Raw genomic sequence first — 19,583 nt, 5'->3', positions numbered from 1 at the left:
ATAGTTAACGTTGTCAGTCATCAGAAGTTTTGAGAAGGGGTTGTTTTGTTTGATATGTAAAGTCACTTGCATATTATGCAACGATCTTCTTTATGTCATTCGAACTTAATGACTGGATACAACAGCATAATATCGGCAAAGCTTCGGTAATCTCATAGCAGAATGGAATCGGTAATGAGGAAACAGTCACGAGGCCAGCGATTACTCCGCTAAGATCCGATAATGCCGTCGTTTCTCTCCGATAATCCTGAAAAACTGATGTGCCCCGAGCATTACTCGCGACGCCACAAAAACGTTTTCCTTTTTAATAAAAATAAAACCTTTTAGATCTTGTTTTCGAATCCCCAAATCCGTATCTTTTACAAATGGTTACCATGATTATTAGAATAGGTTTCATAGAGCTTTTTCGAATTTTGCCGCCTAAAAAGGTACGTTTGCGTCACGTTATCTCATTTCCATTGAAGTTCACAATTTTACCGTCTTATTACAGCTAAAAGGATTTGTGTGTATCAAGCCCATTCCAATATTGAGGTCTTGTTGAATAATCGATTTTGTTCTTCGAAGTGCCTGTAGGAATTTAAAAATATTCCTTACAAAATAGGTAAGTTTGGAATTATTTCGGTACTTACTTTGGTGGAAATGGGGGCTAGGCGCTAGACATCGCCTATACTTCGTTTTTTTTTAGCATTAGAAAGAAGGTAAGCAATCCTGACGTGTCCTTTTAATGATGAACACTTTTGAAAAATAAGTCACAGCAAACATGTAACTATTAGCCAGGACATATGATCATTTACATTCTTTTAGTATCATAAGTAATAGTACTATTTTTTAAACACGTTTTTCAATAAAAAGACTCGTCAATATTTTTAACCTTTTTGTAATGGTAAACGAGGTATAATGCCCTCCAAATATCGAGAGAGAAGCAAGAGAGTCGCTGACAGTACTTATTAATCTAAAATAGCTACCTGTAGATACAACAAAACAATTATTTTTCGTAAAAGACTACTTAGTTACAACTTTACCATCCTAGGAAATGTTTTGTGTGGACAGTGTGAACTTATAAAGCATTAGCTAATATCGTAATCACCTAGTACGAGTAATCACCGGATGTAATATAAATTAGATAATATCTTATTTATGGTCCGGGAATTATTTGATTCCCACTTGTAGGTTCAAACGTTCATAATACATATGATACATATGAATATTGCTTTGGGAATAATACGGCACGATAATAAGAAGGGAACGAAAACTTACCTTCATATTTAATTTGTCTTGTTGTCTATCAACTCAAAGGTCACATCGCTGATATTCTCGTTCATTTATTCATTGGTCTATTTTAGGGGATTTATCATATTTATCCTTGTTTTTCTTATTATTATGTGATGATGTGAGGCCCAAGTACCTACGCTCGAGTGCTTGGCCAATATACTACCCGATTTCTAAGTAAATTTTGTGAGAAAGGATGTAATAAAGTAAATATTTGGAATATATTTAGAATGTTTCTTTATATTTTGTTTTTGTGATGTTTCGAGAATGTTAGTCCTCTGTTATTTAAGAAGGAAATGCGTAGCTCAGCAAAAAGCTAAATAAGAGTTTACGGACGGCCGGAATGTAACGAATGACTAAATCGAATTGTGTTTATTGCGAATGGCCGCATTGAATTCAATATGACAATGCATGTAGGTACACAGTCCATAGTTAGAAAAAGAATAAGACAGGTATAAAAAATGATTCCTAGTAAAATAAAATAAAAACCGGCCAAGTGCGAGTCGGACTCGCGCACGAAGGGTTTTCCGCACTATACAATATTATTATAGGGTTATTTATACAACATAAGACATTGGCAAAAAAAGGCAAAAAAAAACAAGTTGGTTGTATGGGAGCCCCCCTTAAATAATATTTTTATTTTTATATAGTTATTTATTTTTAAAGTGATTATACAACTAAATATTCTGTGAATACTTCAAGCGTCTATACCTGTTGCCGTTATTTATATCGAGCAAAAAACGGCAAAAAAATCACGTTTGTTGTATGGGAGCCCCCTTAAATATTTATTTTATTCTGTTTTTAATATTTGTGTCCTAGCGGCCATAATAATACATAATCTGTGAAAATTAGCTATTACGGCTCAAGAGATAAAGCCCTGTGATAGATGGACGGACAGACAGACAGACAGCGGAGTCTCAGTAGTAGGGTTCCGTTGGCACCCTTTGGATACGGAACCCTATAAATGAAACCCTTGCTTGTAGCATCACTCTGGTAGGTATCGGTTTGTGTGTCCACCTACGATCTTTTTCAGCAACGTGATTTTCATAACTTTACAAGACTGGGTTCAAACAGATAAAATTTCATTTAACTTCAAGCGAACAAAACGCACTGAGAGTGACCCTCACGCTCGCACACCCCCATTACAAGTCGATTCAGATAACGAATTGACAAAGTAATTCGTTCGTAATAATATCGTCGCCGTAAATTAGTGCGTGCCGGTGCTCGGGCCGCGGTTGCCGCGGCCGCCTAATGACCGATGCAAGCGTAACGTACCGAACCACCCGCTAAGCAATTTATATTCGTTAACGAAATAAATGATTCAGCATATCCCAGTATTGTAATTGTGCTACCCAATTAACATATTGTTTGGACAGTTTTGACTGCAATATTGGATATTTCAAACAAAGTAGGCCAGGGGTTCGCAAATATTCGTACTTAACAACTGAAAATAAAAAAAATTGCAATTCAGTAACTGTGCTTCGTCAGCTATTTACTTTCATACTTAAATAATTTTAACCGACTTTAAAAAGGGAGGAGATATGTTCGACTGTAAGTATTTGTTACTTAATTAAACAATTTCTTTAATAAAAAAACAAAACAGAATCCTGTAGGTACTGAAATATTTTAAAACTAACTCATGTTCGCTATGCCAACTGCAGCTACTTAGATAATTAAGCAGCTAATAAATTTAGGATTAATATGTTTCGTATGACCTTGTACTTCTTTTACAGTTTGGACCCACTTAGTTAATTCTCTACCTAATATGACGTGACCTTAACCGTCTGTGACGTTCTTGAATTTCACTCGAAACCAAATTACTTTGCCTAACAGCCCACATCCTTCCATTCCAATACTTCACTTCTATCTGAATTATAATTTGGGTGTATGTAATATAAGTTAGCTCGTTATTTCAAAGCAGACTCTGAACTACAGATGTGCAAGTTGCAAAATCCAAAAAGTTGGCAGTTTTCGGAAATTTCTGGAAATTTTCACAAGAAATACCTATAGGAAATTTAAATTTAAGAAACAGAAAGTTTCAATCCCCATAAAAAAATTTGAGAAGTTTCCGAAATTTTCCCATATGAAAAATTCCGCAGCAGTCTGAACTGGAGCAACACGCACGCTATTTGTATCGTGCTGCAGAACGTATTAGTTGGCCTCACATAACTAATAACCCACAACCTATACTTTACTCCTACTCAACCAAGTAGGTAGTACAGTCACCAGCACCAATATATGACACAACAATAATATAAAATATCTGATACGACTCTATTTCTAAGGCCGAAAGGACGTGTCAGATATTTTTGCACGCTCCGCTGTGGCAGGTATTAATGCTGGTGACTATACATACCTATAATTTATCTATACCATGAGGAATAAGCAGAGTGTCTGATATCTAAGACCCGGCACTGATCTTACCGAGACGTGTCGCTTGGTACAACAAGACGTAAATGCAGTAGTCAAATGGTCCCATGATAATGGTATTATATTAAACTCGGATAAAACAAAACTTCTGATTATTCAGTCACCATATACTTGTAATACGGAAACACCACTACCCATGTTCACTCATAGTTTTTCATGTATACATAATAGCCTAACTAATTGCCAATGTAAGCCCATTGAAAAAGTTAATTCTGTCACTTATCTTGGTATTAGAGTTGACATAAGTTTTTCTTGGAATGAACACATAAACCATCTCTGTAGTAAACTTAGAATTCTTCTTGGTAAATTTTATCATTTAAGTTTCAGAACACCACAAAACATTCTCAAACAACTTTACTTTTCCTTAGTAGACTCAATATTGAGCTATGCTCTCGATTCCTATGGCCTAACATTTAAATCCTACATCGATAAACTAGAGGCATTGCAATTACGATTTTTAAAACTACTTGTAAACAATAAAACTAAGCAGAGCTGTAATGGCGATTATTACAAATTATTTAAAATCCTTAAAATACTTCCTGTTCGACTAAAACATAAATACCTAGTAGCCATAAAATAATCATAGCAATCTGGAGCGTAGTTTAGTATTGATCAACCATAGTCATAATACTAGGTCGGTGTCCTCAGGTAAATATGAAGTGCCCCGAGTGACCAACTACTTCGGTGATAGAACATTAAAGAAAAGACTACCGTATTTGTTTAACAGCTTACCTGATAACATCCGCCTAATAAATTTAAAAAGATCCTTAAAAAGTATTTAGTAGAAACTCTTCCATAAGACATAGTTGTAACAATAATTATAAAAGTTTATGTACTTAAGAATAAATTACAAATTACATTATTTTATATTTTTATAGAGACTGTATCCTGCAGACAAACTGTGTAAACAGTTTTGCAGGGCTATGTGCAAAAAAAAAACTATGTAAAAATAATGTCAAATAAATACTTTTTCATTCATTCATTTTAATTCATTTTTGATCGCTCATGGAGCTGTAGGTTATAAGGAACCTTTGTGCTAGATACTGATGTCATATTGACTTTACATACAGGGTGATTAATCCAAATGGGTCAGTAGGGAGAAGTCTGAAGCTATGAGAGATAGCGAAATCTGTTCTTAGGAACCATGGCTTCATAATCATAATCATAATTCTTTTATTGTTGGTAAAACTGTGATATATCGAAATATTTATCTTTCAAAATTAAGTGTAATTTCATTTTGCTTTCAAATCCAACCAAGCGAGTTTGATATAAAGGCATATAATAAATATAGAGGTGTATTAATACTAAATTCACTATCTGGGGGCACGGCAGTGCCCCGCCAAGTCGAGCAAAAAAGCGGCACGGCCGTACCATTCTTTTCTCAAAGCAATTTTAACTTTGTTTTTTAGGCAGGCTATGTAAATACTGTAATATGGTTGTGATGTTTTTCAAAAGAAATCATTAATTTATTCATATAATTATTAAACTATTGTTCTCAGTATTAAGGGCCTGGTTCTCGACTCGTTAATAAATTTAATGTGTCTGATATCTATGTTGTCGTCTCTGTTTGATTGTTTGTCATCACAAACCACCACGTCCCACCGTCACCAAGGTTTGTTTGGCTAGTTGGAGTATATTTTAGATAGTGTTTTATGCGGCGATTAACCTTAACAGTTATCACAAAATTCTATATTGCTCTCGTGGCTGACATTTTTTGATGCGCAAGTTGTCTCCACGTGGTGTCTGGAATATTACTATCAAGTTGCAAAAACTACAATCACCGTAGGTACAACGTCCCTCTCAAAGAGAGTACTTTGACACTGGCGAAATTGTCCTATTAATTAGGAGAGAAAAGCCATATTTTAAAAGAGAAGAAGAAGAAGAACCGTCACCACTCAACCGTCACCACTCATCACTGGTGAACTTGATAATGATAACCGTATAGAAATTAAATTAAGTCTTCTCAGTTTTTACAAAGATTACGCCTGGTATTCGTTTCTACCTTCAACATTAACAGGGATACGCTCGCTTAATCACAGATTAAGCCGTTAAATAATATAAGCTGCGAAAAATCCGACATCTATATACACGAAGAAGATCAACGGGCTAAAATGAAAACGGCTTTAACTGATTATCTGGATTTATAACGTTATATTTTGTCATGCAAGCAACATGGCCGTTTGCGGTTTGAGCGAGATACGGTTCACTGGAAAGTCTCGTAAATTTTTCTCGGGCGACTTCCTTCCGCCGGCCTTGCGCTTGCGCTTACGAAATTTTCGTTTTAGATTTTCTCTTAACGTTGATCTACGTAGCATTTAACTTGGCAAACTGAAATGTTTCCTGGAAAACGCAATTGCAGTATGCATTCGTTTCCTGTCATCCAAACTCATATTATGTTTATAATTAAACTCATATTAAGTCTGTTAAATTTACTGCTTTAACATCATACATTATTATAAACTAAACAAAATACAACACAACAAGACAATCTGAACATCATGGCTATGTACCTAAGTACGGTCGATTCACAAGAGTTGACACGAATTAATTGAACGAAATAATGTCACTTACACATTTTACTTTCACTAAGAGGTGTGTGTTATTTTCATATTTGTGTGAAGAAGGTAACACACAGGTACTTTCATTTACTTGTTCGATCCATTCGTGCCAGCTCTTGTGATTGATTGTAACTGTTGAAAAAAACTCATAATATTAAAGGGCAGTTTTTTTTCCTTCCATATTCCTATCATGATATACGGCCTTTGTAATACCATAGTAAAAGAGAACAAGTATGCACACTCCGACCCTTTAGGAGACTTAACTACCTTCTCCGGCGCGGACGCTTAGGGTTGTCGATGTCTATTTTAGATTAATTAATTACCTACTGGCAAATAATTTTAGTATGAAAGTTAACTTAAAATTGTCTAATATCTGTGTCTAGAGAAACATGATTCTTTGCCGCTCTGTTATTTTTTTTTGGCAAAAACGGAACCCTTATAGTTTCGCCATGTCTGTCTGTCTGTCTGTCCGTCCGCGGCTTTGCTCAGGGACTATCAATGCTAGAAAGGTAAACTATGCCGACAAAATGGTACAATTAAAAATTAAAAAAAAATTTTTTTTAGGGTACCTCCCATAGACGTAAAGTGGGGATGATTTAAAAATCGAATGGTGCTCCTTTGTAATCACGAACTGGTAAACAAGGAGATTTTAATGCGTAATACTTACCTCCACTCCAAACCTCCATGCTGGCATAATGCTGCTGGCCAGTGCTGGCTGAATGTGCCAAAGCCATGAGCGGGAGCCATTAAAAACAAAACAAAAGACGGTTTGGCGCGATAAATTTTCTTCCGCTCTGTTACAAATTGCGTATACATTTATAACGGTTTTTCTTTATTTCCTCGCATTTGTGATGAAAGTAGTGTTTTCAACTCGAGTGTAAATGATCAATTACACCCGCGAACTATAAGCACTCTCGCTCGCTTTGCTCGCTCGTGCGCCTAAATATCTTGGGTGTAGGTACAGTACGATTACTTGGAGTTAACACTTGACAGATGGGAGTGCCTTCAGTCAATTTTCAACTTTAACGTTATACAAATAAAGCCATTTTTAGTATACCGCTACCCACGTTTACAGATTATGTAGAAACTATTTTATTTGTATGACCTCAAAGTTGAAAATTGACTGAAGGCACGCCCATCTGTCAAGTGTTTACTCTAAGTAATCGTACTGTAATTGATCACTTGCTTATCAATCTACTATTTATTCTGACACGTTAGAAAACTCAATCCGATTTTATTCAAAAAAAGGTTGAACTCACATAAAAGCTTGGTGCAATGCAAATACTCTTTAAAATTGGAATATTTCGAAAGTCACCGTATTATACCGCATTTGAAGGTTTCTAAGCTTTAGAGAGGTCATGTACTCATGTACTTTTAGGATACGGCCTCATTCGAAATCTTAACTAATACAGCTAGGGACTGTAGATTTGGCAAACTACACTATCCCTGATTCATATAAACTCCTTTTCTTCTAAAAAATGCAATATATCCGCGGAATAAAAATAAGTGAATTCAATTTCGGGGAAGATTTTCAAAAATCTTTCAATAATAGAAAGCTACAACTACAATGTTTTTTATTGACAGTTAAGATAAGAATGTTAAAAAAGATCAAAACAGTAATTCATGTCCCGCGGGAACTTTAAAATTTTTTTTGGGATAAAAGTAGATTATTAATTCAATCAAAAACTGTGTAGCTTTCTATTAGTGAAAGATTTCTATCTCGAGGGAATTTTGAATTTTCCGGAGGAAGAGTAGGTAGCCAATGTTAGTCAAGAACCCTAGCTTTCTATTAGTGACGGTTTTTTTTTAAATCGATCTATAGAGTTCTATCCCGCACAGTTACCACAAATTTAACGCGAGCGAAGCCGCGGGCAAAAACTAGTATCAAACAAAATGTTAAATGCATACGTTGTAAAGTGAAGTTGTATGACAGCCAATTTCAGTGTTTAAATATATGTAAACTTTGTTTGGTCTGTGCAATAAATAACTTTGCAATTGGTTTAAAAACTAATTTGGTTAGGCCACCCTCAAGAAGTTCCAGTTAAAGTTGGTTTCATTCAACTTTCAGTGGTGATCATTAATCTTGCACGATGCTGGAGTGCTGCTGCGCTTGCAAATGGATATATATTAGAGCTGGCAACAGTTATAATGAGATCCGTAAGTGTAAGCCCACTTGAACGATATTTCAAACATATAAAAAAATAGCTAATGACGATAAAATCGAATTAACTTGAAGCTGATCAAATCGGCAACAGGAGCTATCTAAATAAAGGTTTTTTTATATTGTAAAGATTCGAATGCTTAGCACACCTTATTATGCATGCCCAGGATAGAGAAGAGTGGCGGAGGCCTCCTTTACCCAGCAGTGGAACATATTACGAGCTAAATTAAAAAATATGTATTTCAATAATTGAAAACGGTCGAAGAGCTAGATTAAACAGTTCAAGACCGGTTTACTTTAAAATTTATCATTTTTAAGTTTCAAGTTGTTTTTTTTCGTTATCGCTGTCTGTTACCTACAATATTGCAAGTGGCAACACTTCAATAATCAAACCGAAAACAGCAGGGCTACTACGAAACTCGAAACTCGAAGCTCGTGTCGTGCGGTCCCTCTGACACTTACGAGTATACTATTTAATACGAGAGCGAGAGGGACGGTACGATACGAACTTCGAGTTTCGAGTTTCGTATTAGCCCTGCAGAACTATGAAATACGTATAAATTCCAGTCAATCAATAGTAATTTTCCACGAGGAAGGCGCATTACTTTGCAAAATTTGAAATTAGTTACTACGATGATGAATATATGCGAGGTTTGTTTGGGAACCAGACTGTAGTTATATAACCTGAGTAAGTTACTTGGTACATAAAATATTTACTTGTCTCCACTGGGATTGTATCGTAAAAAGTGTATTGACATTATTGGGTAAAATATCAATAGTGAATAAAATATAAGTCCTTGCAGACAATCCATAAATTTATCATAAGCACTTTGGTAGTTCTCGGAAAGGCTAGTCTCATCTCTGGCTGGTCTGGCTTGAGTTATTGCTATGGGCTGCCTCCAGCCCTAAAGGGATAAGATATCGTTTTACGAAATCCGATCTTTAAGGGTCGTTTACACTTTTATGGTGAAATTGCGTTTTCGTGGCTGCTTTCGACTAGTCATAAAACTAACGACCAAATACGATTTGGACTCGATTCTGTATCATGACAAATAGTTGTAATGTTTATATTAAAATTAAGCCTGTTTATGATATTTATTTCAACAGGCAACTAATGGTTCAAGAAAATAAAAATCTTTACTGGTAGAACAAACAGATCAACGGACAGATAGAACGTGGGCTTAGTAATAAGATATCTTTTGTGGTCAGAACCCGAACCTAAAATTTACTCTCAGACAGCGGCCAAAGCTATTCAGATACAATAGTAAGTATATTTAATGTATATTACGGTAATCGAAACGCTATCCCCACCCCACTCCTCATATCTTTGAACATGAAAACTGTTTCCAGGCATACGTAAAATAAAGTATCAAGTTCTTTCAGTTGATTAATTATTATTTTATTATACTCGCGGATACGAATGAGGATACGGACCTCAATTTTAATTTTTGACAAGCTTTTGTAGTGTTATCATGTCGGCGTCGACGTGTATGTCGAATCGACAGGAATAACATGAGTTCAGCAAGACAATAACCCTTCCCTAATAATGAATCACAGGAGCGTAAGCCGCGGCTTACCGGCCGGCGACTAAAGCACACATGATGAAACGGACGCCCGCCGTGTGTGTACATGTTTAATTGTGGGCGCTTCCCTTTAATCTTTAGGTTAACCGATAAATAAATGTACTGTCTCAAAAAGGTTGAATACGGTATTTGACAACTTCTGAATTCGGGGATCGTCCATATACACATTAGGAACAAAATTATCGCAATTTTTGTAGCAGTAGTATTTTTGGATGTTTGTTACGAATAAACACAAAAACAACGGGACTGATTTCAAAAATTCTATCACCATTAGAATGTAGTAACATGGGCTATGTTGATTACTAGAAAAAATTAGGAATCTCTACTGAAACTTCAATATTGTGACTCAAGTGTATTTTTTTTTACATGTAACATCTTTCACCGCATGATTTTTGCGATGAGATTTTATTGATGTTCTACAATATAAAAAAAAAACATATCAACATCTACATAAAAACGTCGCGCTACTATATGTCCAACAATTGTAGTTATGTCATTATAACTACCTACTTTACATTTTAAACGTTGATAGAAATGCCGACCAAAATTAGACCATGATATCCGTGCCTATTTGTTTTAATCTTTATCCAAATAAATAATTTCGTAGGTACGTATTTCGTAGATTACTTTCTTAATTATTCAAATTGGACATTCTATTCAAAAGATATTACAAATATAAAAATTCTACCTAATCAAAAAATGCATAAGATACTCTACGTCAACACGGTCCACGGTTATTGTAATTTCCATACATATTCACTTTTTCGTTCACGTCTAACCGTCTAATACGTTTTTACTTTATTGAATCAGGCGTTACTTTGCGGAGGTCCATATCAATGAACTAAAAGAATTTCCTTGCTCACCCGCGACCTTACGATAGCTAAGCTTATGCAAAATATGCGTGTTCATGCAGTTCCTCCACTTCCACACTGTAAGAACACACACAAATCACACAAACCCATCTATCACCACCACCACACTACAATGACGCGTTTCGAACTCAACCAGAGCTCATCTTCAGAGTGACACAACCGTACACCAACCATGCTACCAGTTGTTAGACTCTAACTCTCTCTGTTAGTTCGAAACGCGTCAGTGTAGTGTGGTGGTGGTGATAGATGGGTTTTGTGTGATTTGTGTGTTTACAGTGTGGAGGTGGAGGAACTGCATGAACACGCATATTTTGCATAAGCTTAGCTATCGTAAGGTCGCGGGTGAGCAAGGAAATTATTTTAGTTCATTGATACGTTATTACGTTAATCTATTATCACAGTCAGACTGGTCACATTCGGCGACGTACAGTCAGTTTAGTTTTAACACGGTCTAAGTCGCTTAGGTGGAGGGTATATAATTGTGTATAGTTAACTGTAATTTAATTTTCACAAAAATACTACAGTTTTTTTACGGTGCTCAGGTTATTTTATAATAAAATCACATTCACATAAAAAATAGAAAAAGAAAAAAGAAAAAAAGGATTAACGATTAAAGGGTAACGATTAAAGGGTTATAAAACGGAATAAGGAAGCGAAAAGTCGAAACAGCCGGACCGAGAATAAAGATAGAAATAAGATCTTTTTGTGAAGTAGCCAAAAGGCAATCTGACGAAGCAATCAGGTATTGGAAAGCGTTTAGCAGCAGTCACCTTTGTACGGTCAGCGTTAACGCGATATTGCTATCTAGGGATCAAGATGAAACCACTCTCGGACCGATAATCACTTTATTGTTTACGACAACGTTGAGCGAAGTTAGCGAACGTTGCGATTATTGGGGATGTAACGTACAGGGCCACTACCACTACCATGAGTTTACAGTGACCATACTCGATAGCGACGGCGTAAATTATTTGTATGGAGAATTGTACAGCGCCTCTACAAATAATTTACGCCGTCGCTATCGAGTACGGTCACTGTAAACTCATGGTAGTGGTACACATGTTTTTATTGGGGTAAAGTAAAAAATTTTAGTCATGTGCAATGAACTGAATTTGAGATGTTTGATTTATGACCTGAGCCGTGGTAGCCTAGTGGTTTGATCTATGGCCTCTCAAACAGAGCATCGTGGGTTCAAATCCGGTCTCGCAACTCTGACACACACACACACACACAAACATCACGCCTGTATTCCCAAATGGGGTAGGCACAGCACACGAAACGTTACCGCTTCCGAGCCACTTTTAACAATTTTAGGTTTTTAAGTTTGACAAAAACGGTACAATAGTGACAGATTGCTAGCCTGCCGCCTACGGTATACCATAAGCGGCAATTACACTGCGTCGTTCATCTAATGCGGTCGCCGAATTTGTTTCAAACTACTTCGGCGAACGACGGTCACCTTTACATTAGTCTGTCCGTCTACTGCGGCGGCCATATTAAATAAGGCGGTGGCCGCTGTCGCTCGCCGAATGCGGCCGACGACCGTGTTCTTTACACTTTTGCGGTCGACGAATGCAGCATGCGGCGAACGACTCAGTGTAATTGCCGCTTTAACCTATATCCTCAGTCACCTCTTACGACATCCATGGAAGAATTGGAGAGGTGTAATTCTAACCCGAAGCCACGCGGGTAACGCAACTTTGAGTTTTTCAAAATTCAAGTGCGAAATTACATTTGACATTATCACGAGCTTTATGGTAAAGGTTTAATATCGTGAGGTAACCTGTACGAATTTGCAAAATAATTCAATGGTGTCTGTGAGGATCCTCATCCGCAACGGACCCACGTGGAAACTACGGCCCAAGTCCTCTCATTCTGAGAGGATTCATGTGCCAAGGCACGCCAGCAGTGAGACGTGTTGTATTGTATAGGCTGCGATCTGAATCTTTCGTAACTTGAAGAAGGAGCTTGGTTTTTTGTTTTGTATCGTCCATTAGGAAAGTTGGAAGATTTTTGAATCGTTTAAATATTTCAGTGTTGCCGTCCAACTGTATATGTGTTTGCAACAAATTATAAAGAAATAATGTTTTAAGTCAAACAACGGTTTAGATAAAAGTTGGTGTTGTAAATCAAAAGAGTCGAACGTGAAGGCCGATGGTTCAACAAAATATGTAAAGAATATTAATGATGAATATTATTGACGTACCGAATATTTAACCCTGGGGAAGTAGGTATAATTTAATATGTAAATACGTTGCAATGTTTAACTTGGGCGAGACCATTGTTTTTGTAAAATAAAAATTTAGTAGTTACTTTACAGTGCTCATTGTGACAGTATATGTATGCAAACCGTCACAGTTAGTAATTTAAAGAATAATATAAACAAAATAACGATTTGAACTTCCCATTGATTGCAACTTGCGTTGCTAAAATCCAATTTTCACTAGGCGCACCAATCGCACCATCGACCAGATCAGCACTCTTCAAAATTAGAAGACTATTTGCGAAGTTCTTTGAATGATGAGTGAAGCAAATTTCGATAAAATCATTAAATTAAATAATGACATGAGTTGGCGCTTCTTTATTAAACACGATAATAACTGCTACACAAGGCACTTCTTTATCACATACGATAAAAACAGCTACACTTGTATCTAAAAGGTGCAAAAGATTAATCGACACTATACATTCGAAACACTACACATACAACCACAACTCCACCCAAACAAGACTTAAGCAGAATTTCGTTACAAGTTTTAATTGCCATTTTCCCGAATTTCGACCTGTATACTTTCGTCGGTGCGCAAACCAACAGACGGGCTCTTACTGCCTACTATTAACGAAGAACAACGCGAAGAATACTTAACTATTTTCTGCCCGTGCCGTAGCTAGTTGCCGAGACTTCTCAAGAAAAAGTTTCTCGATGCGCTGCTTGGTGAAATATTCAACTAGTTAGAAACTGCCCGCAGGGGCTGGAAATGGAAAGGAACCACCTGAAGTAATCATGAATATTGAATTAAAAATTTGTTAATTAGACTGGACCGTGGGTTGGAATAGTTCAGACGGGTTATTTTTAGAGTTTTGTATCCGATAAGTGACAAACGGAATCCTATTAAAGTCGCTACGTTGTTCGGCTGTCTGCCTGTATCTCAAGAACCTTAATAGATACACAACTAAATATTGTACATATTACGAATCTACCTATTTCTATTGTAGCTACAACAAAAATAATAAAAATGTAATAAGATTTAAATTAAGACCGACCGAAACGAAATGACCCCACACTTACATTACATTTTGCTTATTTTTAGAAACAGAGGTCTACTTACTCTAAATTTTATAGGTACGGTAGTTTATAGGTATTTGACGTGACTAAAAATTGTTCGAAATCCTAGGTACGCGAGTCAAGCTCGCTGTTGGCTGGCTTTAATATTTAGAACGCTCATAAACTACAGTGTTCATGTTTAAGCGAATTAATAGAAAACTATTTTATTTACTTATTTATTTATTTATATATTGCATACATGTAACATAAGCTCTTAAAGTTAACATGAACCCTGGTAGGGTATAGCATTTGTTGTTATAATATTATTATCTATGTATTTACTATTTTAAAATCTTTTCTTTTACAATAACTAATTTCTGTACCTACATTAATTAATGAATCCTACAATAACTTAACTTAATAAAGGAACATCAAATATCACTAACTTAATAAAGGAACATCAAATATCACTACTCGACGTTATGGCGTTATCTACAAGGCTAGGTACATAGACCAACAATTGATACCTATATTTATATCTTAACCTTGACATCTTGCAAGTCATTCGCTATACTTTGTTCCTAATTCCTACGGCAGGCGAAAATACCGGCCAAGAGCGTGTCGGACACACCCAAGGATTCCGTAGCAATTACGAAAAAATGAGGTAATTTGTCATAGGAGTTCGTATTGTGTACGGAATCTTCCAAGTTTAGGTATACGTATTTTATACCTTAGGCTGCTATTTACTCTTAATCTACTAATAATACTGAAGCAATCTTAGCCGTTATAATTTTCCCTGTAAATTTGATATGAACAAAGCATACTTATCTCCCGCTACATTCTTGCTCTACCTGTTTTTAGGCTTCCGCACCCGAAATGGTACTTACTTTATGACTCTCGCTGGCCGTTTGTCTGTCTGTCTGTCACACATAGAGCTGTATTTTAAGAACTTTGATGGATCGAAGTGAAATTTATACTATTTATATTATACTATTATTAAAAACTATTTGTTATTTAAAACTTTTTCTATGGTCTTTAGTTCATAAAATAATCAAAGTATGAAAAAAATAAAAATAGGAGCATGACAGGACAGGTAGAAATAGATCGTGTGGTGGGTACAGAAATATTAAAAATTTGTTCTAGTGTAATTATTTGGGTATCATATTATACCTAGACTTGGTATCTGTTATATATCGAGGGTACATTAAGGTACCCGCGTACCTTGATGGTTCCGAAATATACGTGGAACCCTCGGTGCCCGGGCAGCGCACGCACCACGCACTTGGCCGGTTTTCTTTTTTTCAAGAATATCCGTAAACGTCATCTTTCTTTTTACATATCAGAAGGCGAAGAAGTGCATCGTTCAACGTCAAATTAAAAAAAAGCTGGAGCGTTAGCTCGCTAGAAATGTTGCGTTCAAATTCCATTGTCGTCTAGTTTACAGCTTTTTAACCCGTCACGCGTCCCAGAGACTACATTAGTCCCTAATTTTTTTTTTAAATTAGAGGCTACCACTAGTTTCTGACATTTCCCGCACAAAAAAAATTAGGGACTAATGTAGTCTCTGGGACGCCTGACGGGTTAAAAATGTAAACACACCAATATAAAATGAATGAACAACTTTACAAATTTAAAAATTAAATGCATTAGCTTTAGGTTTTTTGCCTAGAAAAATTCACCACTCATAAATTATATTTAAGGGATAAGTTCGCCTTTGTACATCTTATTATCCTGTTTTCTGTTAATGTCATGTGTTTTTATGTACAATAAATTGTTTCACAATACAATATAATACATTGATAAAAAAGGTAGCGAACAGTTTTATTTTAATTACAATGTCTTTTTGTTGTTTTTGTCAACTAATTTTCTTTGAACAATAGTCCGCCAGCAATTTCCTACTTTTAGGCCCTAATATCTACGCTCTTATTTTGCGTTATATTGGTTATGTCTTATGATTTACCGAAAACTGTTAGCTAAGTAAGTGTGGAGTAATTATCAATTCAGTTATGCATCGCATTGCCGCGCCGTCATGCAGTGGCGAACTGGCAACATCGCAAAGAACTACAAACAAAGACTGTTTTGTTTGGCAACGAAATCCTTATAAATGAATTACTTACCTATAATAAGTCATGGCATGACATTAATGATTTCGTAAATTATTACATAGTTTTTGAAATATTTTATTTCTAGAGAGATAACAGGTTTTAATAATTTTTGATAGACCATAATTACTTTTAATGAGTTCCCGATCCCGATCAAGCTGCATGCAACTATGCTGCATGTATTTTTATGTGTATCGAATATGTGTAAATAAATGTATATCTCTCTCTCTCTTTCAACTGCGTCAAAATATCGGGAGCTCATTTAATGTAATCTAATCACAGGTCTGCATTCTGCATTCTGTAACAAATATATCGTCCCTACTTTGAAAAAATCTCGTATCTCAAATCAATACGTCAACAAAATTGACCTTTGAAATAATGTTCGTAAAGTTCAATTAGAAAAGTATCAATTTTGAGATACGAGCTTTTTTCAAAGTAGTGACGATATATAGAAAGATAAAGTAATTCATGAAATGCCATGTCTAATGAAACACGCTAATACATAACCAAAACACATTTATCTTTACAGTCGTTATTTTTAGCTGACAGCTTTAAACTAACTGAACTCAAGGTTAATCTCACAAGTAAGAAACAACAAGGTGTCGTCAAATAAACAAAATTATATAACAATGTATTTATTTGTTCACCAAACATAACATAATACTCAGAGACCAGTCAGGTAATATACAATTACTTGGAAACCCATATACCACTTAATGAGATATGGGACAAAGAAGGCGAGACCGCGGGCTGGTTGGGGGAGAGGTTTGATAGCGTAAACAATTGTGTGGAGAATACGGCCTAGAGTGTACGCTCGGAACAGTAGAGTGGCCCAGGCGGCTGCAGGGTTGGTCGTCAGATACAGCGCACCCAGAATCCAGAACGCAGGAATATTCTCCAAGTCGTTGAGGTGAGCTCTTCGTATGCGCTCGACTACTGGATCGTTCATTGTCACTTTGCCCTTCGGAAACATGACCGCGTCCTCAGGATTCGCAAACGATCTCCTTACCATCCTTGTAATACCCGTCAACGCTGACAGCAGTATTAATTTTAATGTTAAAATGGCTGAGTAAACGATGTAGGATTGCACTACTGGACTTTGTAAGGAGAGAGCCATTCTGGTTTTGTTATTTTGTACGGCGCGGGAGAACAAGCGAAGAGGTGCGCTCTACAGCGGGGCAGGCGCGGCACTAGAGAATAGTGGTAGTGGTCACCTGAGTATTGTTTACCGTGTCACTCAAGTAGGCGCTTTTTTTAAATTAGTTTTACTTAATTACCTACAGGAAATGTGCTTAGTCATGCTTACTTTTAGTGGCATCAAAGTGACACACACACTTCTAGAATAAAACATCGAATCTATTATTGATCGAATTTTCTGATAATAATCAGAAAGATAATAAATGTCTGAAGGGATAATCGATACATCACCAATAAAAACAATAATTTGAAGTTTTGTTAACTAGATATTATTGATGTCTAAAGTAAACCTGGTGAACTGAGTATATTGTATAATTAATAATTATTTTAATTTATTTTCGGGGTAGGATACTCACAAGACCTATCCTTCTCTATACCTACTGTAGAGAGTTTTTTAGACTATTTGACTGTCTAAAAACTACGTTTTCAGGAATACAATTACGATTTTAAAATCTACAGGCATTTCTAGAGTATTAACCACATTTAAAAAAAGTAGCCTTGTTAATTTCATAAAATATTTTTTTTTACAATCAAGTATATACACAACTATATTACCCTCGACTCAGTAGAGTACCCTGTTAGGTAAAATGGTGGAAAATTATGACAATCGTCAAGAAAGCAATTTTTTGATGAAAAATAATATTTATTAATGCTTGAGATATCTATAGTTATATTTAAAGAGCGGTAAGATAATATAAAATTACTTGGAATCCCATATACCACATGATGAAGTACGGAACAGCGTAAGACAAAGCGCGGGCTGGTTGAGGGAGAGGCACGATGGCGTAAACAACTGTGTGCAGGATGCGGCCCAGAGTGTACACGCGGAACAGCAGGGTGGCCCAGGCGGCTGCAGGGTTCGTTGTCAGGTACAGCGCCCCCAGAATCCAGAATGCAGGAATATTCTCCAAGTCGTTGAGGTGAGCTCGTCGTACACGCTCGACTTCCGGATCATTTAAAGTTACTTTTCCTCCCAACTTGACAGCGTCTTCAGGATTCGCGTACACTTTCCTCGACACCCTTTTCATACCCGTCAAAAGCCCCAAAAATAGTAACTTTACCGCTAAGATTGCAGAGTACACGATGTAGGATTGCACTAGTGGGTCTTGTAAAGACAGGGCCATTTTTTGTTTTAAATAGTTGTTTGTTTATCTGAATACGAGAAAACAAGCGATACACTCGGTGGGGCAGTTGCGGCACAAGTGAGGTGCCTAATATATAGTAAGTCGAGTTTTATCAACTTTATCGTATCACTGGTGAACTAGTCCAATATACAACTGCTCTATCATGCTTACCGCCAAATGCAGTTGTGATTGGGAGGAATATGAATTCGATTTCCTAAAATTACATCACCTTTTATGAAGAATTGCGTGTGATAACATGTGTTAAAGTTCTTCCTCCAATACAAGTCGTTTGTTTTAAGTAATCTTGACACACTGAACTTATTTAGTCAATGTAATTTGTAGTGTTATATATACACTATCATCAAGTAATCAAAACAGGAGCATGTCCAAACTATTAGGACCCTGATATATTAAGATGATTATCTAAATTATGAAATACTATAATCTAATGAAATTAAACATTAAGTTTATTATTTATGTTACATGCATAGCACCCAGTACATAAATTTACTATTTTTTTCTACTTCATATTGCCGTACCTAACTGTTCCAGTAATAGCAAAGTATTTCGATTCCGAAAATTTTCATAATTTCAAGATTAAGACCTAGACAACGTAACTTACTTTGGACTTATCGTGTAAAATGTGAATCAAACTGATGAAAGAAAGATCAATTATCTAGGTACCTAGAAGGGGAGAACGTACGGTTAACAGCATTTTCTTATGCCCTACATCTCTGCGTTGGAGAGCGACAAACTTTGACAGGGCTACCCTTTTTATTCTCAAGTTATGTGATTGAACTCATCGGTATTCCTCCCGGCGCCCTCGAGTTTTATACCTAATAAAAGACACGTAGCGCCAGTAATACACAGGATATTTTTATATCATTTTAGACGAAGACATCTTTTTATACTCTGATTTTGCCTCACACGAACACGACGAAACTACTACACAGCCAAAATACTTTTCAAGCTTGTAACTTGGCTCCAAGCAGATGCGTCTGAGTGATTTTTAACACTCTTCG

General features: G+C 36.2%; 1 protein-coding gene across 1 annotated transcript; it reads right to left on the bottom strand.

Annotated features, from left to right (window-relative positions):
* Positions 1 to 16,859: 16,859 nt before the first annotated feature.
* Positions 16,860 to 18,653, bottom strand: LOC141437768 (uncharacterized). Its single transcript, XM_074101267.1, has 2 exons — positions 18,116 to 18,653; positions 16,860 to 17,325 (listed from the first exon to the last, which is right to left on the bottom strand). The coding sequence occupies exons 1-2, from the start codon at positions 18,559 to 18,561 to the stop codon at positions 16,905 to 16,907; spliced, it is 867 nt and encodes a 288-aa protein (XP_073957368.1). The 5' UTR covers positions 18,562 to 18,653; the 3' UTR covers positions 16,860 to 16,904.
* Positions 18,654 to 19,583: the final 930 nt, after the last annotated feature.

The sequence above is a fragment of the Choristoneura fumiferana genome, chromosome 18, assembly GCF_025370935.1.
Source record: "Choristoneura fumiferana chromosome 18, NRCan_CFum_1, whole genome shotgun sequence".
NCBI lineage: Eukaryota > Metazoa > Arthropoda > Insecta > Lepidoptera > Tortricidae > Choristoneura > Choristoneura fumiferana.
The sequence above is the reverse complement of the archived record's forward strand: the minus strand, read 5'-3'. Positions and strand labels throughout refer to the sequence as shown.

Excerpts from the sequence above, each read along its gene's own strand:
- LOC141437768 (XM_074101267.1), bottom strand. The coding sequence starts at position 18,561 with ATGGCCCTGTCTTTACAAGACCCACTAGTGCAATCCTACATCGTGTAC. Across the intron at positions 17,326-18,115 it reads TTATATTATCTTACCGCTCT|ATCCTACATCGTTTACTCAG; the intron begins TTAAATATAACT and ends TCCAGTAGTGCA.